Below are 25,994 nucleotides of genomic sequence, written 5' to 3'. Positions count from 1 at the left end.
TTACCAAAAAAATGAAAATCATGCAGACTATCGACGGAAATCGAAATTTTAGGTTACAGTAATAAAAATTTTTTTTTCAAATATACACTGTAAAACGAAAATGGCTTCTTGCAAACAAGAAAAATTAAGATATTTGCATAAGCGAAAGTCGGCCAGCCCCCAAGAAAAAGCGAGTTTCTTTTTTTTTCTTTTGTGTGTTTAAAATCCAAAATGTTTACTTTCAACGAACAGTTCAAAAATAAAGGCTTTTGGGTAAAGTAAAAAAGTCTTATTTCGAATTTGAAAACTTTGCATGACTTGCACAAACCATTCTTTAGCAATAGACAACGTTGTAGATGTTTCTACTCACGGCTTATTGAAAAATAAATTTTTTCAAGGTGAGGTCGTTTTTGTTGAAAAATAAATTTTTCCAAGGTGAGGTCGTTTTTGTTGAAAAATAAATTTTTCCAAGGTGAGGTCGTTTTTTATTGTTAAAAAAAGCCAATCAAAGAAGGTAGAAAAATATACGTTTGTTGAGCAGGAGTTTATCGTTTATCCAAAGGAGATCCTTTTTTGAATCCATACGTTGTCAATGTTGTAGGGTCACAATATTAAGGTAAAAGAGTCCCGGTGTTCACTGCGAGTGGTTAAACTCTGCTCGATGGCAGAAATGGCTTACATAGTGCCAGACGAATCCAAACTATCATAGATATAGAGGTGTTAACTACCACAGAACACTAATATAGCTAGTGACAGACCAATGAATTATATAAAATCGATACGTACAACATGTAGTATGGATTTGGGGATGGAAAATATGTCATCTAAGCAGATTTGTTATAAAAGGGACGGATCTTTGAGAGTTTATTTCCAAGCAACAGCAAAAGCAGGCCGTCAAACCACCCACATGTCTTCTAATGGGAAAAATTAATACATTCATACAGATATTTAAAGTTTTAAGTTTCAAAATCTCTCTAAATAGATGAACTAATGAGATGAGAACCTCCTTATACAAAAAAAAAAGAAAGAAATTTAATAAAATTATGCAGCTAATATTAATTATAAACTTATTGTTGTGAGTTTAGAGCGCTAGTGCGCATGCGCACCAGATGTTTACAAATAGAACGAAATTGGCGCCTTTTCCCAGCTTAGTCGTTTGTTACCGACCATGTTGTTGTACCTGCTGAATTTTATGTTGAATAAAACCTTTCTAATATCTTAAAAGGTCTTTATTTTTCATTACAATTTATTCAACATAAAATTAAAAATTAACAGCAACAATGGATGCTATACTGAGACCTGGTAAATTCGAAGGATCGTCAGATACAACCGCTGACGAATGGAATCATTGGTATCGTACCCTCATCAACTGCATCGACTCTCTCACAGTCGCTCATCCTCAAAATCCTCCGAATAAGTTAAGTATTCTGATTAATTTCATCTCACCGAAGGTCTATTCTCTTATATCTCACTGTTCAACATTCAAGAGGGCTATTAGCATCCTTCAAGCAACCTATGTAAAACCGGTAAATTCTGTGTTTGCTCGTCACCTTCTCGCCACTAGGAAACAAAATCAAGGTTAATCTATTGATCAGTTTCTCCTAAAACTAAAGAATCTTTCTAAGGATTGTAAATTTGAAGATGTTATTGCCTCTCAACATGTGGAGCTAGCGATACGTGACGCATTTATCACAGGTCTCACTTCCTCAACTATTAGGCAGAGATTACTTGAAAGTTTTGAAATTAACCTAGATCATGCCGTAGCAACTGCACGAAGTCTAGAAATGGCCCAACATAATGCAGCAGCTTATGACACATCAATTGTAGCAAAGGCATCTATTCATGCAGATGAATCTGAAAATAACTCTAGTTTGGAACTAACTAATGAATGTGCTGCTGTTTCCAGAAATAATCAGGCGACTCACTTCGCCAGATGCCAATTCTGTGGACGAGAAAATCATTCTCGAAATATTTGCCCAGCTCGGAATGCTGACTGCCTTAAATGCGGAAAGAGGGGCCACTTCTCTAAAGTCTGCCGATCTAAAATAAAACAAACAACTTATAATACCAGGACTAGTTCTGCATATATTGCCCTCACTGCGTCATCCCAATGCACTCCATGCACACAATATTCTGTAGTAAATGCAACAATTAATAGTACCTGTTTGAAAGCTATGGTAGACAGTGGAAGCACTCATAACTTTATACGAATGAACATGGTGAGATCACTCGGCCTTAGTATATTACCTTCTAATGATACGGTAAGCATGGCTTCCTCGAATCTCACGAGCAAAACCTTAGGACATTGTGTTGCATCCATCGCTGTTAATGGACAAATTTACACTAATATGCGTCTATCTATCCTTCCCAACTTGTGTGCTCCAATTATACTAGGACAAGAGTTCATGCAATTGCATAACCGGGTGGAATTCCATTATAACGGAAAGATACCATCTTTACAGATTTGTAACATCACTCAGATGAAAATCGAGCCACCGTCTCTTTTTGCTAATTTAGCAAAGAATTGTAAACCCATCGCAACAAAAAGCAGAAACTACTCAGCATCGGACTGCGAATTTATCCGGAATGAGATACAAGAATTATTAAAAGAAGGTATCATAATCAAATCGAATTCCCCATGGACAGCCCAAGTACTAGTAACTAGAAATGAAAGACATAAGTGTCGCATGGTCGTTGACTATTCTGCAACTATAAATCGGTTTACACTTTTGGATGCTTTTCCGCTTCCCAAAATTTCGAATATCATACGCCAACTATCACAGTACAAAATTTTTAATAAGTTGGACCTGAAGTCTGCATATTATCAATGCCCTATACGTAGAGACGAGAGAATTTACACAGCATTTGAAGCTGATGGAGGACTATACGAGTTCTCTAGGTTACCTTTTGGGCTAACGAACTTAGTAGCTGTGTTTCAACGTATTATGCATAATCTGATTCAAGAACATGAACTCCAAGGTACATTTGCTTACATTGATGACATTGTCATCGGAGGAAAAACTAATAAAGAATTAAACGAAAATATGGAAGCTTTTAGAAAGGTTATCAACCGTCTTAACTTGCAACTAAACCCTGTAAAATGTGAATATGGTATAACCAAACTAAAGTTTCTAGGGCACTTATTGGAAAATGGAACAATCAGTCCTGATCCAGACAGACTTACACCACTAAAAGAATTACCGATTCCGAACTGCAGTAAGTCACTCAGGCGGGCTCTAGGTCTCTTCTCATACTATTCACCATGGATAGAGAATTTCTCAGATCGGATTTCACCTTTATTAAACATTACGTCCTTTCCTATCACTGAGAAACTCAAAAATCAATTTCAAGCCATGAAAGATGAAATTTGCAAGGCTTCGGTTGCAGCCATTGAGGATGAAGTTCCTTTTACGATAGAAACTGATGCATCTGCGACAGCATTAGCAGCCTGCCTTTCCCAGAATGGACGTCCAGTAGCATATTTTTCCAGAACCCTAACGCAGTCAGAGCGTCGACATTCAGCAGTGGAACGTGAATCGGCAGCCATTGTAGAATCTGTGTGTAAATGGCGTGACCTCTTACTCGGTCGACACTTTACCATTATTACTGACCAACAGGCTGCATCATTTATGTTCAACACGCAGACACCAAATCGTATTAAAAACGATAAGCTGCTTCGGTGGAGACTTGAACTTTCAAACTATTCTTATGAGATAGTATATAGACCAGGTTCTCTTAATAACTCTGCAGATACCCTTTCTCGATCATGCTCTGCTTCGTGCTCATTATCACTAAAGGACCTGCACGCAGCACTTTGTCATCCTGGAGTAGCGAGACTATCACTTTGTGAGGCAGAAGAATCTACCATTCTCCATGGAAGATGCTAAGCGCACCTGCGCTGAATGTCAAATATGTGCTGAACTAAAACCAAGGTTCTTCAAACTTCCATCAGGTCGATTAATCCATTCCCGATCCCCCTTTGAACGTCTTTCAATAGATTTCATGGGACCAAAACCATCTACGAATAATCTCAAATACCTACTCGTGATTGTAGATGAATATTCACGCTATCCTTTTGTCTATCCATGTCAGGACATATCAACAAAAACTGTTATAAATTGTCTCCAGAATTTATTTACCTTTTTTGGCTGCCCAGATTCCATCCATAGTGATCGAGGAAGTCAGTTTATTTCATGTGAACTAAAAGAGTTTCTCTGGCAACATGGAGTTGTGATTACCCACTCAACTCCATACCATCCAATCGGCAATGGACAATGCGAGAGAGTAAATGGCACAATCTGGAAAACGATCAAACTTGCACTCAAAACCAGGCAATTGGACGAACGTCACTGGCATGAAGTACTCGACATAGCTTTGTACTCTATTCGATCGCTACTTTGTACAGCAACTAACTCAACCCCACATGAGAGAATGTTTAACTTTTCCAGAAGGTCGGGCACCGGATATACCTTACCTCAGTGGCTGCAAGGAGGACCGGCCCTCCTTAGGAAGTTTGTCCGCCAGCACAAGTCAGATCCCCTAGTGGAACCAGTAGATATAATATCTGCAACTCCCAACTTTGCCAGAATTCGTTTCCCTGACGGCCGTCAGTCAACAGTCTCAACAGAAGACCTAGCCCCCACTCCTGTCACTGACCCCTCCTCTACAAACTTGGAATCTCCTGTCTCCCCTGATCATGGTACATCACCAGATTCTACTACTCCATCAAACATCCGTGAACCAGAGTTGATTGATCAACAGGAAACCCCAAAGAATAATACCTCACCAAATGGAGAGTCTTTTTCTTCAGTCAACAAAACAAAGTGTTTAGAAATAGAAGAGCAGCAGCAACAGTCTGACTCGAAGAAGGGCGTTTTCAAATTTCTTCCAGAAGCTACAAAAAGGGGAAGGAAGATTACCTGCAACCCGAAATATAAATAAAATGTGGTGGAGAGTGTTGTGAGTTTAGAGCGCTAGTGCGCATGCACACCAGATGTTTACAAATAGAACGAAATTGGCGCCTTTTCCCAGCTTAGTCGTTCGTTACCGACCATGTTGTTGTACCTGCTGAATTTTATGTTGAATAAAACCTTTCTAATATCTTAAAAGGTCTTTATTTTTCATTACACTTATCAATTTTATACCTATAATTTTATAACTTTTTGGATTAAAATATTTCCTTTAAACTGATTGTTAGACATTTCGGTTAGACAAGGAAAACGTTTTAGATATTGTTGAGCAGCAGAAATATGAAAATATGATACTTGCCTGTATTCTTCTTTACTAAGACCAGAAAGAATATTGTATTCGTCTACTTTCAGTAGTTTGAATGCTGCACTTACATGATGGTTTTCTAAGACAGCTTTATCGTTATATAACAGGGCGACCTCTGACCTGGAAAGACAGCAATGAACAAAATAGAACTAATTGAACAAAATATAAAACAAGAACAACAAAAGAAAAAGCGATTATTTTGCGATTTCACTTTTTAACCCACAGAATTGATGTCTTGAAATAGTAACTCTATCAAAAATTAATTTCGCCTCATCAAAACATTTCTGCATCACTTTTGTGTTCCCTTACGAAATTTTAAAGTCGAAATATAATGATACATCTAAAATCCCTATTCTAATTTTGTTAAAAATCTATTGCATGATTTTGAGTCTAAAAAACGTCTAAAATTTAAGAGCTTAGATTAAGAGGCTTTAGCAAAAAATTAAAATTCAGGGTGCCTAATGAATATGGATGAGCTTTAATGCAAATCTAAAATATTTTAATTTTCAAATATTATACCGCCTAAAAATCCTTTGAAATACTCGAAAGAAACTGAAATTTGAGGAATATTTATTAAATGTATGCTTAATACCTATTGTTAAAATTTCACAAAAAATCAGGTGTCTGAATTTTCATGAAAGGCTTCAGTCCCCCTTGCATAAAATTAAATACAGCCGACATCATGACTTCTTACACATGCCAGAAACAAATTATAATTATCGATTAATTAGTTTAGGGGTGAATTGTTTACATACAAATATAAAAACATATACATATAATTAATTTTATATAAATCTATATATTTATAATATATCGATTATTATACTGAATTAATTAACGTTTGTTTCCCCCAATACTTTTTCTATATATTTCAGTCACACAAAATAAATTTTATGCCTTCTTTGGTTTTGGGATTGAACCACTTTGAAGATAATCCATTTTAATTGGTCTAATTATCTGTAATTTCAAATTTAATCACCAAGTCTTCTTTAACTTTCTGTCTATTATTCTTTTCCTCTTTCACTATATGTTATTTGATCTTCTCTTTCCCCGAATCTTAATTTATACAACTTCCACTTTTCCTTCTTTCCATTCATCTCCTTTGGAAGATTGGAATAATCAAACGAAAGAAAATATAATCATTAGTAGTAATATTATTTAACCAATAAACAATCAAGGCACTAAACTTAGAAAATACAAATAATGCAATTAGATGATGCATATTTTTTCTTGGCACTTAAATAACTTGGGCTGTTTTTGACGTTGCAATAATTATTTTAAACGAGCAGGGCTATCCGGGTCTTGTCCGGGGCCATGAAAGTAAACAAAATAAAGTATTTATTGTAAAATGAAGGAATAGGAAAAAAAGGCTTCCACGTTTTCCTCATGATACTAACAGAGAACTAATTATAAATCATATTTAGACATCCGCCCTGCGCTTAGCAGCTGTGTTCCAAAACTGATAATGGTTGGTCAATTAGTTTAGGTGTGAATTTTAATCCAATAAACATAAAACATTTAATATTGAAATTTTATTCTGGCTTTATTTAAGATCGCATTCAATTATATGGAGACGGATCGTGCTGAAATAATAACGTTATTATTATTATTATTATTGTGTGTGTGTGTGTGTGTGCGTGCGCATATGTTACAGATTACGCAGGGTGTAGGCAACAGTCGGAAATATAAATAGATTTTAACAAGTAAAAAGTAAAAATGCGTGTGTGAGTTAGAGAGTGGGAGAAAGAGAGATATTGGATATACGTGTTTTTTTCCAAATTCAAAGGTGAAAAAAATTGTAAAATATATGAGATTCTAACTCTGACAGAATTAAATTGGGAAAGAAAGAAAAAAGAAGACAACAAAACACAAATATACACACACACAAAACAAACTTGTCGATAAAAAAAGAAATAGAAAGGATAGTTTTGTGTGTGTTAAAGGTTCCAAATGTAAGCAGAATGTTATAATGTGTTAAATGGTTTAAAAAAGTTCGATCGCAAGGGCTGTCTAATTTTTTTGTTGCTGTTTTACGACGACAAAGGACTGGTTATTGAATGATAGTTTAATGATTGAAATGATTAATGCATTAAATGAACTTGACTTGACGCTGGGTGGAATATGTCTTTTAGTGATGCCATATTTTAATGTTAGTAATCGCTCATTTATAAAGTAAAGAACTGGATTCTAGAATATGAAAATTATCAAGCTCAGCCAATTAGAATGGATGTACTTTGGCAAGGAAGACATTATCATTTATGAATCAGAAATGAGAAAGATTATGTTAGATCTACGTATGTGTAAGTAAGTCAGTTACAGTCGGTGTAATCACAGAATCAGTGAAACCTGTAGAATTCTTCCTAGTGACTTCGGTGGAAAGATTAAATATTCAGAGAGTAAAATAGGGACACTTTCCTCTAACGATGTTGCAAATGCGATGTTGTTGTTCGTGGGATATAATGTAGTATTTTATTATCACGGCTAAATTTGTTTGAAATGGTGTTCAAAAGATACATAAGATAGGGCTATTAGGCTAACTTTGTTGAATTTGCATATGGCATCTGCTGGTGCAAACCTACAATACTTTTTTCCAGAGGGGAATTCTTGTGCCTCTATTATTAATAGAGATAATTTATGATATGGACAAATGATGACTGAAACTGTAACGTTTAAGCTGGAAAACAAGTTTAAAAAGATTTTTTTTCAAAAATATTAACTTTTTTTTTTAATGTAAATTTCTTTATTTTAGGATATTTAGAGCAATTAAACATATAATTTTTTTTCAGATGTAACAACCTCAAATATTACTACGAATTTAATATATCTTTTTTTACAAATGTAACAACCCCAAATTTTGAGTCTAATTGAACATATTATCTTGTTTCAAATGTAACAATTTATATGTAATGAGACTAATTGAATATATCTTTTTTCCAGATTTAACAACCTCAAATATTGAGAGCAATTGAACATACTATTTTTTCAGATGTAATTGAAAAAACAATTGAAGTTAATCGAATATATCTGTGTTTTTTTTTAAATGCAAATATTCAAATATTGCTACTAATTGAATACATTTATCTATTTTTCAAATGTAACAACCTCAAATATTTAGACTAATTGAACATATCATTTTTTTTTTCGCGTGTAACAACCCAAATATATCATTATTTCCGTATTTATAACCCAAATATTGAGACTGATTGAATATATTACTTTTTCAGATGTAACAACCTGTAGCGAGCGTCTACCCCGGAACTAAAATTTGACAGAGACTTTTGAATTGTCACCGTTTCTGGAGAGCTCTAAAAAAGAGGACAAAAAAAAAAAACGTGGTGCCAAATTCGAGTGCCCTCTCTTCCTCTTTCGCTTGCTGACCCTTAAGGAGTTAACACGCGCTACTGCTGTGTCTGTCACATGTGCGCAACACGCGCTATGCCAGTTCTCATAATGAAACCAAAAAACATTCTTCTTACCTTTCCACACCCATTTTCACTCGAACGGCTATCCCAAAGAAAAATATTTAATTTATCTTTTCTTTTCGACCTTTCGCCAAAAAAGAGAACATTTACCAGACAGTAAAGATTTCTTTCTTTTCTATGGACACAAAAGAAACCAGATGAGTGTGATACACAAAAGGGTAAATAAAATTACACTTCTTTTAACAAGCCAAGTCTGACTATTTATTTTCATTAATTTTTCTGAATATTTGTTTTTTATTAATGTTTATGAAAAATTATTTTTAAGGAGCTGTTCGTCGTTTTGCTCGGCGAGCAGCTCACTTAAAACCCCAAATATTGAAACTAATTGAAACTAGATGAACTAGTATAATGTATGGACACTAATACAGCATATTATTATTTTTGTATAAAAAAAAAAACACGTATATGAAGACTAATGGAACATATTATTTTTTAAAGATGTAACAACCCCAAATATTGTGACTTATTGAACATATTCTTTCTTTCAGATGTAACAACTGCGAATAGTGGTATAATATATCTTTTTTAATATGTAAAACCTCAAGTATTGCTACTATATATATATATATATATATATATATATATATATATATATACTAGCAAAAATACCCTGGGTTCAAAAACAGCCTACAGAAAATGGACTCTGATTTAAGAAAGTATGATAGCTTATGAAAAGGAAGGGTTGTAAAGAGATAGCTTCGAATTTGGGGGTATCAAAACCAAAGCAAAATATGATGAAAGTAAAAATAAAATAGATCAACCCCATAATTTATTATACCATACCTGTTCACACTGAAACACTTATCACAATATTCTGTGGATCTATATTAAAAAACCTTGTTAAACTTTGTGACATATTTCCATTCTATGGAGGTCAGGTGCAAACGAACACCCCATAATTTTATTATACCATATTTCTTCAAACTGAAACATAATTATCAAAGTATACTTAGGCAGATAGATATGAAAAGTCTTTATTAACGTTTGTGCCTATTTCCATTCTATGGAGACCAGGCGCGAACACAGACCCCACAAGTTTATTATACCATCCCTATTTAAGTTAAAACATACTTATCAAAGTATTATTGTGTACATCTATATAAAAAACACTTGTAAACGTGTTTTTAAAATTTTTTATTTCCATACTTTGTGGACCAGGCGCGTACGCAGACCCCACAATTTTAATGAATCATCATTATGCCAGATCAAACATACCCATTCCTGTGTCTCGATACATCTATCATTATATGTGATCAGTTTTCTATAATAGTCAACCATATAGGAGCCTATTCGTGAGCAGACACACACACAGACGTTCAGCTTTATAATATATATATATATATATATATATATATATATATATATATATATATATCTTATTTTCAGATGTAACAACGTTAAATTTAAAGACTAATTGAACGTATTATTTTTTGGGGGTGTAAAAACTCTAAATATTCAGAGTAATTAAATATATTTATTTTTCAGATGTAGTAACCTCAAATATTGCTACTAATTAAATATATACGTATATATTTTTAAATGTAACAATTTCAAATATAGAAACTAATTAAACATATCATTTTTTAGATGTAACAACACCAAATGTTAAGACTAATCGATCATATATTTTTCAGATGTAACAATCTCAAATATTTAAACTAATTGAACATATCAGTTGTTTCAGATGAAACAACCCCAAATATATCATTTTTTAAATTTAAAATTGAGACTAATTGAACATATTATGTAACACACTGAAATAGTGAGACAAATTGATCATATTTTTTTTCGGATGTAACAACCCTAAATATTATTTGTTGTAAATACCTCAAATATTAAAACTAATTATATTATTTTGTAGCTTTAACAACCCTAAGTATTGCTTCTAATTGATCATGTGAGTTTTTTCGGATGTAACAACCCCTTTATATTGAGACTAATTGAACACATTATTGTTTCAGATATAACAACCGCAAATATTGTGACTAATTGTAATTATCCCAAATTTGGAGACTAATTTTATATATCTTTCTTTCATTGCTACTAATTTATATATATATATATATATATATATATATATATATATATATATATTTCATATGCAACAACCCAAAATATTGAGTCTAATTGAATATATCTGAATGAAACACATCTTTTTTATCAGATGTAAGCACACCAAATATTGAAACTAATTGAAATTATCTTTTCTTTCACCTTAGATATTGAGACTTATTTAACATATCATTTTTTTTTCAGATATTACAATCCCAAATATTGAGACTAATGTCATGTTATTTCAGATGTAAAAATTCTAAATATTGTAGCTAACTGAACACATTATTTTTCTAGATGTAACAACCCCAACTATTGAGACTGTTAGAACAATTTTACAGATGTAATAACCTTAATTTTTTAAAGATGTAACAACGCCACATATAATTCTTTTTCAGATGTAACAACCCCAAATATTGAAACTAATTGAGCTAATTTTTTTAGGATGCAACAACCCCAAATATTGAGACTAATTGAGCTAATTTTTTTACGATGCAACAACCCCAAATATTGAGACTAATTGAACATAGTTTGATTTATAAACAAATAAATGTTTGTTTATTTAAAAAGATATTTGCGTTGACTTGGCTTTTTAAATTTATATTTTCAATTTAAATTTTAACAACTCTGTAATCACGAATAGATAATATTTCATAGTATCTATCTATCTATCTATCTATCTATCTATTTATTATCTCTCTGTCTCTGTCTGTCTGTTTGTCTCTCTCTATCTCTATCTCTCTCTATGGATATATATATACCTCATTATGCTTTTAACTTCTTTACTAAGTTGAAATGCTATATATATATATATATATATATATATATATATATATATATATATATATATATATATATATCCATTATTTTACACACGTACAAATATCATATTTAGAAACATAACGAAACTCAAAGACAAAACTACACAAAAAACAACGAAACTCAAGTTGTTGGAGGGTTCATGTACGCATTTTCAAAAAGTAAATAACTGTAAATGTATTAAACTAAAAAGTTTAATTTTCCAAAAATGGTCAATACATGTGTAGAGATTTTATAAGTTAATTCATATAAACATCAGAACGACCCCAGATGAATTTACCTACGTTTCGACTGTGTTAATCATCTCGTCAGGGGCTTAAATAATTGAATAACAATAGAAGAAATAAATGAATAAAAAAGTAAAACAAGAAATTTATAGGAAAAGATGAATTTATAGGAAAAGCTGAATAAATAAATAAAATAGAAAATATAAAGTTACTTGCAAACATAGCCTTCAGCAAACTGACAGTGATTTAAAAATGTCTAAAACAATGTCACCCTTTTCCTCCCCTTAATATAAGGCATACACACAGCTCTCACTCTTCCTTCCCCTACTTCATTGTTCTCAACTTCAGTAATTCAAACAGTTAGATACACAACTGCGTGCGCATATGTCACTGACCAAAGAAAAAGAAAAGAAAGAAAGAAAAAAGAAAAGAAAAGGAGAAAATATTTAATGCACAATAAGACTTCAAGTATTTGTTTATTTTTTATTGAAGAATAATATACATATGCAAATACACACGCACACATATATATGTACATATATACACACAGAGGAAAATTATGCTTTTAACTTCTTTACTAAGTGTTTTAGAGGCAAAGAAGAACTTTAATGAAATATTCGAATATCTATATATCTCATATAGGCATATCGTGTGTTAGCCCCATGGAAGGGTGCCTCTTGATTTCTGAGAACTTCGACTGGAGTAAAATGAAAGAAAAAAAAGAAGAAATTTCAAAACTATAAACCGCTATTTAAGTCTATATCAAAAGACACAAAAAAGGCCTTATTTATTTACAAGAGTTTACAGTCCCTTTGATATTAAAATCATTTATTTTAGATTTAATCAGTATGTACAAAAGATATCGATTCTACATAAAACACATATGCACACACATATATAATGAAGAGAACTTGAATGCCTTCTAAACACCATTCTTAGGCGTCTTTGGTTTCTCTATGCTATAGGGATTTGTTACAGACCCTAACATTAGGATACTTCTCATTAAAAGTAAACTTCTGATCAAATATTCAAAATAATGGTTTGCTGCCTCCCCAAGCCATCCAGCACATTCCCCAGATTGCAGACGGGACCACTCCTTTTATTAATAATAAGAATAAGAAAAATATTAAAAAGCCGTGGACCATGAGCAATCATATAGAAAAATATGAAGAAAAAAAAAATCAAATATTGGAGCGCCCCTCGACCTGCAGACAATGGGGTAAACTTTCCTGTCTCTGGAAGTGGCAGCCCAGCTATAACAGAAGCCAACCAGGGTCAGCCATCAGACACTTTGATTAGAAAGGTCCTCTATCTCCCTCATATTTGGCAGATGTTGACACTAGAGAATAACGTATATCAGGTTGACAAGAAAGTTCTTACGATTTTTAACTTTTAAATTCATATCTTGCCTCAAACAAAAATGTATTGTTTGAAATAAGCACCATCAAAATCAACATACTTTCGCCAACGCAAAACAAGTGCATTCATGCCAGTGATGTAAAAATATTGCATTCTGATGGGGATGAAGTCGCTGAAGGCATTTTTGATATTGCTTAGGTTTTTGAAGCATTTTTCATACAGAAAGTTGTTGAAATGCTGAAAAAGTTGTTGTTGGTAAATGAGAGGTCTGGAGAGTATGGTGGATGAGGCAGAGTTTCATAGCCCAATTCGTTGAACTTCTGTAGAGTCAGTTTAGCAACGTGCGGTCAAGCATTGTCATGAAGGAGAATTGAGCCTTTTCTGTTGACTAATGTTGGGTGTTGTTGTTGAAGTTTCTGATGCATTTCATCCATTTGTTGACAATACTTCACCGCCATAACGAGTTTGCCTGCATTCAAAAAAAAAAAAAACTGTAATAGATGAGACCAAACAGTCAGTATGGCCTTCTTTTGATGGAAATCTGGCTTTCGGAAGTATTGTGGAGCTTTGTCGGTGTCTAACCACTGAGCTGAGCATGGCCGGTTGTCATAAAGAATCCACTTTTGATCACAAGTCACAAGCCAGTCAAGAAACGGATCGTTTTTGTTGTGTAAAAGTAGGGAAGATGACACTTCATAGCAACATTTCTTTTGGTTGTTCATCAGGCACCCATTTTTTGTCTTTCCAATTTCTCTCAAGTGGTTGAAAATCGTCCTAACGGTATTTCTAATTCAGAAACAAGTTCTCAAACAGTTTTGTATTGGTTGGCTTCGACTAAGGCTCTTAACTGATCATTGTCAACATCTGATAGCCACCCACTACACTCATCACCGCCATGAAATTTCTTAACCACCACTGTACTGTGCATTCATTAGTGGTTCCTGGGCCAAAAGCTTCGTTGATATTTCAGCAGCTTTTCGGCCTAGCTTGAATTGAAATAAGAAAATTGTGGATTTTTTTTTTCCATCTTATAAACAATGTTCTTAAAAGAATACATAATTCTTTTAAAATGATTGTAATTTAAACGATTAGACTAAAAATGATATATAAAGTAAAGGTATTATAACAAAAACTTATTTGAAAATACATCAGTTGAAATCAAAATTAAAAATTCCGCAAGAACCTTCTCAACCTAATAGAAACCAGAAAATGTTACAGAATCACGTATAGAAAACAGTGTCTGCCTAGGTTGTATCTGCTCAGAAGAGCAGGAGGTACAAACCTCTCAGAAATTGACCATCAGCATCGTGCTAATGTTATGAGCATCGGGCAATATCTGATGGGTTCCTAAGATTCAAACCTGAATAACATCATGAAATCAGATCCAGCAGAACAGCCTCCATCACTAAACTGGCCAAACATTTTGGACAAGTCTATCTTACAAAAGAGAGAAGAATCAGAAAACAAGTCTGCTATGGAAATAGTCCAAAAGAGTCACCAGAAATATACTAAGACTTTCCATGGCAAAAAACTGAAAGAATGAACAAACAAACAGCATGCTAAATGTTTTCTGGATGAATTTATCCAGGACTATAAAGATAAGGAAGGCCCTATAGACTGGTTAACATGAAGATCGCCCCACTATGGTTAGGAGAGGATAATAATGCCTGCTCAAAATCAAGGCTACGAATAATATGAGTAGTCTCAGCAATAACAGCAAAGACAGAACCTACTGTTTCGTCGGGTCCCTGTAATTTCTATGCCCCCACGTGGTGACCGCTGCTACTACATTTTAGAGCGGGAAGGAAAGAACCAGAAACGCGTTCGTTCACATCAAATACTTTATTTAGACTCCCCCTGATATTAACCAAGGGCAAGTAACTCTTTATTATTACACATCTCCCTTTGTCGAGATCCTTTTTTTTTTCTTCTTTATTTACAAACAGTTTTAACCTTTATTTACAAACAGTTTTAACCTTTATTTACAAATGGTAACATTTATTATCTTTGCAAACAAAGTCTTTCAAGTAGTTCGGTTTTTTTGATAATCGTCCTCTGCTTGTGTGAGACTAACCGTAGCCCTCGGCGCAAGAGGGTCCGTGTGTGCCTGGCGTGTAGGGTGGTGGCTGATCCTGTGGTCGGGGCAGCGGACGAAAGAGTTTCAAGATGGCGCCTGCCTGCTTTTATTAGAGACGGAATCTCGCAGGATCGCAAATTAGCTAGGCCATCATGAGGAATAAAAATCGGTCCATTGGAGGTGCGAGGCAGTCGGGTTCTGACGTTCGTGGCGATCAGTACAGTGACCGTTGGGTTCCGTTTCTATTCGTGCAGTCAGCTGAGCTTTGTTAGTTACCTTCGTGCCGCGGCTGTCATTGGTTGTTGGTTCGCTGTGTGTTGCCGTGGTTCTTCAGTGAAACGCTTCGTCGCCCGTCGTTTGAGATGAGGTCTATACGCTTGGACGAAACTGTGGACGTGTATCTCGCCAAACTTAAGAAGCTGACGGTGTTGTTCGGTCGAGTTTGGTCTAAACTGCAAGGACTGAGCAGCTTGAGGATGGCACCCGCGTATTGGGCTTGAGCGTTCAAGAGGAGCGAGGGATCCTGAAGTGGAGGCGTGGAACCGCAGTTCCCGACATACCCGACGTTTACACAAGACGTGCCATGTTCTCCCTGTGCGGGAAACTTATGGGGCACCTTCCAGTATGCGGATGGGTTCGTGCGGCGACAGGCGTCATAAAAAGGAGGGCAAATGCGGTCACCAAAGGCTGGGACGATGAGATAACCGACGAACTATTGGTCCGAATGTTAAAGGAGACCGTTGCTAGTGTGAAAAAGAATGACCCTGCCACAGGGGACTGGTGCGTGCAGGGAGACGAACTGAGCGTGTGGGTGGATGCAAGTTCTCTAGCGATCGGTGTAGTTTTGGAGAAAGATGGGGCCGTAGTTGAAGATGCCTGCTGGCTGCGACCGGCGAATGATGCTGCCCATATCAACCTGGCAGAACTCGACGTTGTGATAAAGGGCATTAACCTGGCACTTCAATGGGAAGTGAAGAAACTGCGTGTGCACACTGACTCACTTTGCGTGCACCACTGGGTGTCGGACACACTCACGAGCAAGGCCAGAGCACGCACCAAGGCAGCCAGCGAAATGCTGATAAGACGGAGACTGGAGACTGTGAAAAAACTGGTGACGGAGTACAACCTGTCCGACAAGCTCACTCGGGTACCACGGAGATGGTATGAGGCTATGAAGAAAGAAGCTAAGCCATTGCCTCTGTGTGCTGCCTCCGTCGAGGAGGACAAAATCAGGAAGATACATCACGACAGTGGGCATCCCGGAGTACAACGGACCTACTACTTTGTGAAGTTGGCTAGACCATCAATACCAAAAAGCGCAGTAAGAGCAGTGGTCAGGGAGTGCCAAACGTGCCAGTCCATCGACCCCGCCCCAGCCAGATGGCGGAAAGGACAGCTGGGAGTGGACGCGACTTGGAGTCGGTTGGGTATGGATATAACCCACTAAGGCAGCCAACACTTCCTCACGCTGATAGACTGCGGGCCAACGAGGTTCGCGATTTGGCGCCAATTAGCGAGGCAGGATTCCACCAGTGTCATCCATGAATTGGAATCCATATTCTATGAAAGGGGGCCGCCTGAGGAGATCCTCACGGATAATGACACGGTGTTCTGCAGCAGGGGATTTAGGCATTTTATGGACAACTGGGGGATCCGCCTTCGACACCGATGCGCGTATGTGCCGAGTGGCAACGGCATAGCGGAGCGATGCCACCGAACCGTGAAGAGGATCGCGGCCAGGAAGAAGTGTACGATCGCGGAGGCGGTTTACAGATACAACACAACGCCTAAGGACACCGTGACTGGCGGCAGTGCGCCCGCTGATGCGATTCATCACTATCACGTGCGCGTCAAGGACGTTGAAGTGTGTCTACCCGACCAACGAGAACCCCAGGGGACGTACCAAGTGGGAGACACCATCTGGGTGAAGCCACCCAGCGGCCGGTGCACCAGCAGCTTTTGGAGGGGGCGGGTCACCGGCGTCATCAGTGAACAGGCCATACTAGTCGATGATACTCCGCGCCACGTAAGGGATGTCCGGCCCGCTCTAAGCGCTGACCAATCGGCGAGCAGTGGAAGTAGCGAGTCATCCGACGATGAGCGATGGATCCAACCCGTGCCCCACGAACCTGGTGACTCAACTGCGAGCAGTGGAAGGAGCGAGTCATCCGACGATGAGCGATGGATCCAACCTGTGCCCCACGAACCTGAGGACTCAACTGCGAGCTCTAATGCTGATGCTGATGCTTCCGATGACACTTCTGAGAGCTCCGATGAGGAAGTCCCGGCAATACCCCTCCGCAGGAGTGCTCGAATCAAACGGCCACGTCCGCCGTGTCACGTATGTGATCTGGAGACCAGGGGGGAGTGTGAGACTAACCGTAGCCCTCGACGCAAGAGGGTCCGTGTGTGCCTGGCGTGTGGGGTAGTGGCTGATCCTGTGGTCGGAGCAGCGGACGAAAGAGTTTCAAGATGGCGCCTGCCTGCTTTTATTAGAGACGGAATCTCGCAGGATCCCGCGAGATCTTGCGGGGATGCAAATTAGCTAGGCCATCTTGAGGAATAAAAATCGGTCCATTGGAGGTGCGAGGCAGTCGGGTTCTGACGTTCGTGGCAATCAGTACAGTGACCGTTGGGTTCCGTTTCTATTCGTGCAGTCAGCTGAGCTTTGTTAGTTACCTTCGTGCCGTGGCTGTCATTGGTTGTTGGTTCGCTGTGTGTTGCCATGGTTCTTCAGTGAAACGCTTCGTCGCCCACGACGAGACTCCCTGTCTCCTACACAAGATACTCATACAGCTTGATATAGTTGTCTCCTGTTTTTGCTTAACTTCTCTTCTTCTGGAGGAGTTGTCTACGTTTTCCAAAACAGGTAGTAAATGTTTTCTGTTCCTTTTTAGACTTTCTCCAGACTTCAACTTTACTGTATATGTCCTATTTTTCTTATTTGTTGCTGTGACTATACCAGTATTCCTCCACATTTTCTCTTCATCCGTTTTCTCTCGGACTCTGTCTTCCACTCTTACTGGCTTCAAGTCTTTACTTCCATGTCTTTTATCGTAATTTATTTTACTTTTTGTTTTGTAAACCCCATCTCTCTCTTTTACTTTTCGTAAATTTGGCCATTTGGGTTTTAATTTATTTGGATGACTGGGTAAAGTTGTTTTAATTTTTCTACCCATCAAGAGTTCTGCTGGGCTAACTCCCGTAGCAGTTATTGGTGTACTACGGTAAGCCATTAATGCGAGAAATATGTCTGGCTGTCGTAATATTCTTTTCGAATTTTCACTGCGCTTTCGGCAGCTCCATTCGCCTGAGGGAAATGCGGACTCACTGTGGTGTGTGTAAATCCATATTGTTTTGCAAATTCTTTGAAATATGTGCTCGTGAACTGTCCTCCATTATCACTTACAATCTCCTCAGGTATTCCCCATCGAGCAAATATTTCTCGTAATTTCCCAATTATCGTTTTTCTGGTTAGTGGATTTAATCTCGCGATTTCCAAGTAATGGGAGAAATAGTCTGTTACGACTAAGTAATATTCTCCCTCCAATGTTAGGATGTCTGTCCCAAATTTCTGCCACGGCCTATCTGGCAACGTAGTTGGTTTCAATGTTTAATTGGGATTTGCAGCATGATGAATATGGAGCAAGTCCTGGAAACATATACAAGAGACTTAAGCAAGTCCTGCGAACATATACAAAAGAAGGAAGCAAGTCCTGGGAACATGTACAAGAGAATTAAGCAAGTCCTGGGAAAATACACAAGAGACTGAAGCAAGTGCTGGGAACATATACAAGAGAATTAAGCAAGTCCTGCGAACATGTACAAGAGAATGAAGAAAGTCCTAGGAACATATACAAGAGAATGAAGCAAGACCTCAAACATATACAAGAGAATGAAGCAATCCTAGGAACATATACAAGAGAATTGAGAAAGTCCGGGGAGCATATACAAGAGAATGAAGCAAGTCCGGGGAACATATACAATAGAATGGAGCAAGTCCTGAAACATATACCAGAGAATGCAACAAGTCCGGGGAACATATACAAGAGAGTGAAGCAAGTCCTGGGAACATATACAAGAGAATGAACCAAGTCCTGGGAACATATACAAGAGAGTGAAGTGAGTCCTGGGAACATATACAAGAGAATAAAGCACGTCCTGGGAACATATACAAGAGAATGAAGAAAGTCCTGGGAACATATACAAAATAATGAAGCAAGTCCTAGGAACATACACAAGAGACTGAAGCAAGTCCTGGGAACATATACAAGAGAATGAAGCAAGTCCAAGGTACATGTACAAGAGAATGAAGCAAGTCCTGGGAACATATACAAGAGAGTGACGCAAGTCAAGGGAACATGTACAAGAGAAAGACGCAAGTCCGGGGCACATGTATAAGCGAATGAAGCAAGTCCTGGGAACGTATACAAGAGAATGAAGCAAGTCCTGGGAAATATACAGGAGAATGAAGCAAGTCTTGGGAACATATACAAGACAATGAAGCTAGTCCTGGAACGTATACAAGAGAATGAAGCAAGTCCTGGGAACATGTACAAGAGAAAGAAGCAAGTCCTGGGAACATATAAAAGATTATGAAGCAAGTCCTGGGAACATATACAAGAGAATAAAGAAAATCCTGCGAACATATACAAAAGAATGAAGCATGTCCTGGGAACATGTACAAGAGAATGACGCAAGCCCTGGGACAATATACAAGAGACTGAAGCAAGTCCTGGGAACATGTACAAGAGAATGAAGCAAGTCCTGGGAACATGTACAAGAGAATGACGCAAGTGCTGGGAACATATACAAGAGAGTGAAGCAAGTCCTGGGAACATATACAAGAGAATGACGCAAGTCCTGGAACCATATACAAGAGAGTTAAGCAAGTCCTGGGAACATATACAAGAGAGTGAAGAAAGCCCTGGGAACATATAGAAGAGAATGAAGCAAGTCCTGGGAACAGTTCTTGTATACAAGAACAGTTCTTGTATACAAGAGAATAAAGCAAGTCCTGGGAACACGTACAAATGAATGAAGGAGTTCCTGGGACCATATACAAGACAGTTATCAAGTCCTGGGAACATATACAAGCCAAAGAATCAAGTCCTGGGAACACGTAAAAAGAGAGTGAAGCAAGTCCTGGAACCATATACAGGAGAATGAAGCAAGTCCTGGGAACATATACAAGAGAATGAAGCAAGTCCTGGGAACATATACAAGAGGATAAAGCAAGTCCGTGGAACATATACAAGAGAGTGAAGCAAGTCCTGGGAACATATACAAGACAGTGAAGTTAGTCCTGGGAACATATACAAGACAATGAAGCAAGTCCTCGGAACATATACAAGAGAATTGAGAAAGTCCTGGGAACATATACAAGAGAATGGAGCAAGTCCTGGGAACATGTACGAGAGAATGGAGCAAGTCCTGGGAACATACAAGAGAATGAAGCAAGTCCTGGGAACATATAAAAGAGAATGAACCAAGTCCTGGGAACATATACAAGAGAATGAAGCAAGTCCTGGGAACATATACAAGAGAATGAAGCAAGTCCTGGGAACATATACAAAAGAATGAAGCAAGTCCTAGGAACATATACAAGAGAATGGAGAAAGTCCTGGGAACATATACAAGAGTAAGGAGACAGTCCTGCGAACATACAAGAGAATGCCACAAGTCCTGGGAACATATAAAAGAGAATGAAGCCAGTCCTGGGAACATATACAAGAGAATGAAGCAAGTCCTGGGAACATATACAAAAGAATGAAGCAAGTCCTGGAACATGTACAAGAGTATGACGAAAGCCCTGGGACCATATACAAGAAAATGAAGCAAGTCCTGGGAAAATATACAAGAGAATGTAGCAAGTCCTGGAACATATACCAGAGAATGAAACAAGTCCGGGGAACATGTACAAGAGAATGAAGCAAGTCCTGGGAACAGTTCTTGTATACAAGAACAGTTCTTGTATACAAGAGAATACAGCAAGTCCTGGGAACACGTACAAGAGAATGAAGCAGTTCCTGGGAACATATACGAGACAGTGATCAAGTCCTGGGAACATATACAAGAGAATGAAGCAAGTCATGGGAACACGTACATGAGAGTGAAGCAAGTCCTGGGAACATATACAGGAGACTGAAGCAAGTCCTGGGAACATATACAAAAGAATGAAGCAAGTCCTAGGAAGATACACAAGAGACTGAAGCAAGTCCTGGGAACATATACAAGACAATTAAGCAAATCCTGCGAACATGTACAAGAGAATGACGCAAGTCCGAGGAACATGTATAAGTGAATGAAGCAAGTCCTGGGAACATATACAAGAAAATGACGCAAGTCCTGGGAACATATACAAGAGAATTGAGAAAGTCCTGGGAACATATACAAGAGAATGGAGCAAATCCTGGGAACATACAAGAGAATGCCGCAAGTCCATCGAGCATATACAAGAGAATGGAGCAAGTCCTGGAAACATATACAAGAGACTGAAGCAAGTCCTGCGAACATATACAAAAGAATGAAGCAAGTCCTGGGAACATGTACAAGAGAATGACACAAGCCCCGGGAACATATACAAGAGAATGAAGCAAGTCCTGGTAACATGTACAAGAGACCGACGCAAGTCCGCGGAACATGTATAAGAGAATGAAGCAAGTCCTGGGAACATATACAAGAGAATGAAGCACGTCCTGGGAAAATATACAAGAGAGTGAAGCAAGTCCTGGGACATATACAAGAGAGTGAAGTGAGACCTGGGAACATATACAAGACAGTGAAGCAAGTCCTGGGTACATATACAAGAGAATGAAGAAAGTCCTGCGCACATGTACAAGAGAATGAAGCAAGTCCTGGAAAAATATACAAGAGAATGAAGCAAGTCCTGGGAACATGTGCAAGAGAATCACGCAAGTCCGGGGAACATATACAAGAGTATGAAGCAAGTCCGGGGTGTTAACATCCCATCCCATTTATCCTGCCCCAGGAAAGCGTGATTATCTCCCCTTATATGAGGAGAGGGCCGCCAAGGGGGAAAAACCATGGATGCGACTAGTCAGTTAGATTTTCCCTTTGAGACCAGTCGCACGTGTTAGCGCTTGCTATAATAAAGTTTTATCTCATAACACATTCATGTCTGGACCTTGGTTATTTCATCTTTAACATCTGGTAGCAGAGCGTACGAAGATAAAAAAAAAAACAAAAAAAAAACATAATGAGTTCCAGAATATTTGAACCACCACGACTAAACCCGGAATTTTACGATTCATGGAAACGAGAAATTGAACTATGGAAGATAGCAACGAACATTCCGCCTTCAAAACAAGCTCCCGCTGTATTTCTTTCGCTCACCGGACAGTCTCGCGCTGCTGTACTAGAAATGGACATTTCATTACTGAATGCCGAAGAAGGAATGGACAATCTCGTCGAAAAGCTGGATACACTTTTTCTTCAGGATAAAAACCAGTCTGCTTTCATATCCTACGAGAACTTTGAAAGTTATCAGCGTGAACCTAACGCTTCCATAAATGACTACTTAATCCAGTTCGACAGGCACGTAGCGAAACTCAGGGAATTTAAAATAATTTTACCAGAACCCGTATTAGCCTATCGCGCTTTAAAGTCTGCCAATCTCAACCCCGAAAACGAGAGATTAATACGCGCGACAATAAACAACCTCACTCTAAAAGATATGGCTCAACAATTAAAAAAAAATTTCATGTGAAAACTTAACCACGGCTAGACCACAAAACATTTCCATAAAAAATGAAACTGACAACGTCGTTTTTAGTGAGGCAGACACACAGACACAGGACAACAGTGAAATACTATACACAAGACGTCATGCGTATAAGCCTGCCTCTCCCCCTCACTTCACGCGTAGTAGCAGCACAAATAATGGCAGAGGCCGGCCACACAATTATAACCGCTACCCAAATCGAAATTTTTCAAATAATCAGACTCCCGTTTGTTACGTCTGTGGATGCAAATTTCACTATGCCAAAAAGTGTCCTTATTCCCAAAATAATCACCATTCAAGAGAAAATATGGTATTATTAAATGAACATAAAAACGATATTTCCGGCAGTTGTGAAGACATCGCTAATATAGTGTTGCTTAATCAACGAGAGTCGGAGAACTCGCTTTTCGGAGAAACCATAAATTGTGCTATTTTGGACTCTGGTGCGTCAGCGATGGTATGTGGAAAGAAATGGTTGGACTGTTTTCTTGAAACCTTGTCCGAGGACTCAAAAAAAGACATTCTTTATGATGAGGGCACAAAATACTTTAAATTTGGAGATGGTATGAAAATAAAATCTCTACAAAAGGTAACTTTGCCATGTGTCATTGCAAAGATGAACATTAAAATAATGAGTGATGTTGTTGACGCTGATATCCCTTTGCTACTAAGCAAGATGGCCATGAAAAGAGCCCAGACAACCCTAAACTTTAATGATGACACAGCGGAAATGTTTGGAAAAAAAATAAGGTTGCTGTGCACCACTTCTGGCCACTACCACATCCCTATATCTACACCTCCACCAGACCGGGGTAAGTTACGATATATTTTATTTTTAAACAAAATTAATAAAAAGAGCAAAGTCGAGAAATTAAAACTTGCTACCAAATTACATCGACAATTCAGCCATCCCAGTGCACAAAAATTGTGTAATCTTGTCAAAAGCTCTGGTTTAAAAGATGCTGAATTTATGGATATACTGAGGAAGCTTCCTCTTGCTTGTCAGACCTGCCTCAGGTATAAAAAACCTGCACCTCGACCTGTTGTAGGATTTCCCTTAGGAACTCATTTTAACCAGACTGTAGCCATGGACATAAAGGAAATTAATGGACATAAAGTACTACACTTGGTGGACCATGCAACCAGATATAGTGTCGCTGTTAGGCTTACAAGTAAGGAGAGCTCTGATATACTCACTGCCATCTTCAAACGCTGGATTGCATATTTTGGTGCTCCAGCAGCTTTTCTTACTGATAATGGCCGGGAATTTGACAATCAATTCTTCCGAGACATGGCTCAAAACTTGAATATCGTAGTCCGTACCACTGCTGCACAATCCCCCTGGAGTAATGGATTGAATGAAAGGCACAATGGTGTTCTGGGAGAAATGGTCAAGAAGACTTTAGAAGATGCTCGGTGTAATTTTGATGTTGCTCTCTCATGGGTGGTCAATGCCAAGAATGCACTTCACAATTCATACGGCTATAGCCCTAACCAACTGGTTTTTGGAAAAAATCCCAACCTGCCTTCTCTCCTGAATGATCAACTTCCTGCACTAGAAGGTGTGATTACTAGTCAAATTGTTGCTGACAACCTCAATGCCATGCATGCTGCAAGAAAAGGTTTCATAGAGTGTGAAGCCTCTGAAAAATTGAGACGAGCTCTCCGTCATCAGGTGAGAACCAGTGTAATTGATCAATACAAGAATGGTGACCTTGTCCTTTTTAAAAGAAATGAATCTGATCGATGGCTTGGTCCCGGTGCTGTCATAGGCTGGGAACATAAACAAGTACTAGTCAAACATGGAGCCACATACGTTAGAGTGCATCCTTCACGCTTAATTCCATATCCTGACACATACCACAACACCTCTGAACACCAAGACACCAGTGTACGAACAAAACCTCAGAGGCACAACAATGCCACCACAAGTGGTTATGTGCCAATAGATGAGGGCAGTGAAATTGATGACCCTGAGCAGAATGAGGCCAATGAATGTGACACGTTACCCAAAGTGGCCACCAAATCTGTACAACTGCCTAAACCAGGCCAAACTATAATATGCAAATTCACCAATGATGAAGACCAAGAATGGAGAAAATTGAATGTGATCAGTAGAGCTGGTAAAGCCACTGGCAAAAATAAATATTTAATGAACGTTGCTATGGAGGAAGGTGACCCATTCTGGCTAGATTTTGAGAATGGGGTCTTGGAATGGGAGACAAACAAAGATGACCAACCCCTCACTAATGAAGCCACGGAGGTAAATCTAATGACTGACTCCTCTAATGACCAATATGATAAGGCCAAAAAGAGAGAACTCCAAAGTTGGCTTGAACACAAAGTCTACACACAAGTATTAGATCAGAGCCAACCAAAAATATGCACAAGATGGGTCTACACCAACAAGGAGTTGAATGGAAAACAAACCTTTAAGGCCAGACTTGTTGCGAAAGGCTTTCAAGATAAAGATGCCTGCAATGTTAGAAATGACTCCCCAACATGTTCAAAAGAAAGTTTACGATCAGTCTTAGGAGTTATATCAGCAAGTGGTTGGGTATGCAAATCCATGGACATCAAAACTGCCTTTTTACAAAGCAAGCAATTAGATCGACGCGTCTACCTTCTTCCTCCCAAAGAAGCCAATGTATCCCCTGGTTACATCTGGAAATTATCCAAATGTGTTTATGGTCTAACAGATGCATCTCGATCCTGGTACCTAACACTTAGAGAGAAACTAGTAAAGCTAGGGGCCACACCATCAAAATATGACCAGGCTATTTTCACTTGGCATTTCAAAAACAAGCTTCAAGGCATAATTGCCACTCATGTCGATGATTTCTGCTTTGCTGGTTCAGAAACCTTTGAGAACAAAGTCATTAATGAACTTCGTAAACTTTTCAAAGTGAAATCTGAAGAAGTTGCCAAGTTCCAATATATTGGATTAGAAATAAAATAATCCAATAGTAACATCAATATTG

General features: G+C 38.0%; 2 protein-coding genes across 16 annotated transcripts in view; one reads left to right on the top strand and one right to left on the bottom strand.

The window, feature by feature from the left end:
- LOC145254565 (dual specificity calcium/calmodulin-dependent 3',5'-cyclic nucleotide phosphodiesterase 1A-like) overlaps positions 1-25,994 on the bottom strand; it is a 1,571,136-nt gene that overhangs the window by 96,541 nt on the left and 1,448,601 nt on the right. For all 13 annotated transcript variants that reach the window (XM_080113160.1, XM_080113150.1, XM_080113152.1 and 10 more), the window contains one exon: positions 5,244-5,373. In XM_080113160.1, coding sequence (XP_079969286.1) covers positions 5,244-5,373 — 130 coding nt within the window. The remainder of the gene's footprint in view (positions 1-5,243; positions 5,374-25,994) is intronic.
- The window catches only part of LOC145254566 (uncharacterized), a 94,800-nt gene continuing 77,366 nt past the window's right edge, over positions 8,561-25,994 (top strand). Inside the window, exon 1 of one of the 3 annotated variants that reach the window (XR_013863770.1) lies at positions 8,561-8,893. Coding sequence is in view for 1 of the 3 variants with exons in the window: in XM_080113164.1 (XP_079969290.1) it covers positions 15,853-16,716 (864 nt within the window). In the remaining 2 variants the exon portion in view is untranslated. Of the gene's footprint in view, positions 8,894-15,405; positions 23,826-25,994 lie in introns of those variants that run through there. The other 2 variants (XR_013863771.1, XM_080113164.1) reach the window with 2 other exon arrangements.

The sequence above is a fragment of the Euprymna scolopes genome, chromosome 30 (assembly GCF_053919585.1).
Source record: "Euprymna scolopes isolate OS-2025 chromosome 30, ASM5391958v1, whole genome shotgun sequence".
Taxonomy (NCBI): domain Eukaryota; kingdom Metazoa; phylum Mollusca; class Cephalopoda; order Sepiida; family Sepiolidae; genus Euprymna; species Euprymna scolopes.
The sequence above is the reverse complement of the archived record's forward strand: the minus strand, read 5'-3'. Positions and strand labels throughout refer to the sequence as shown.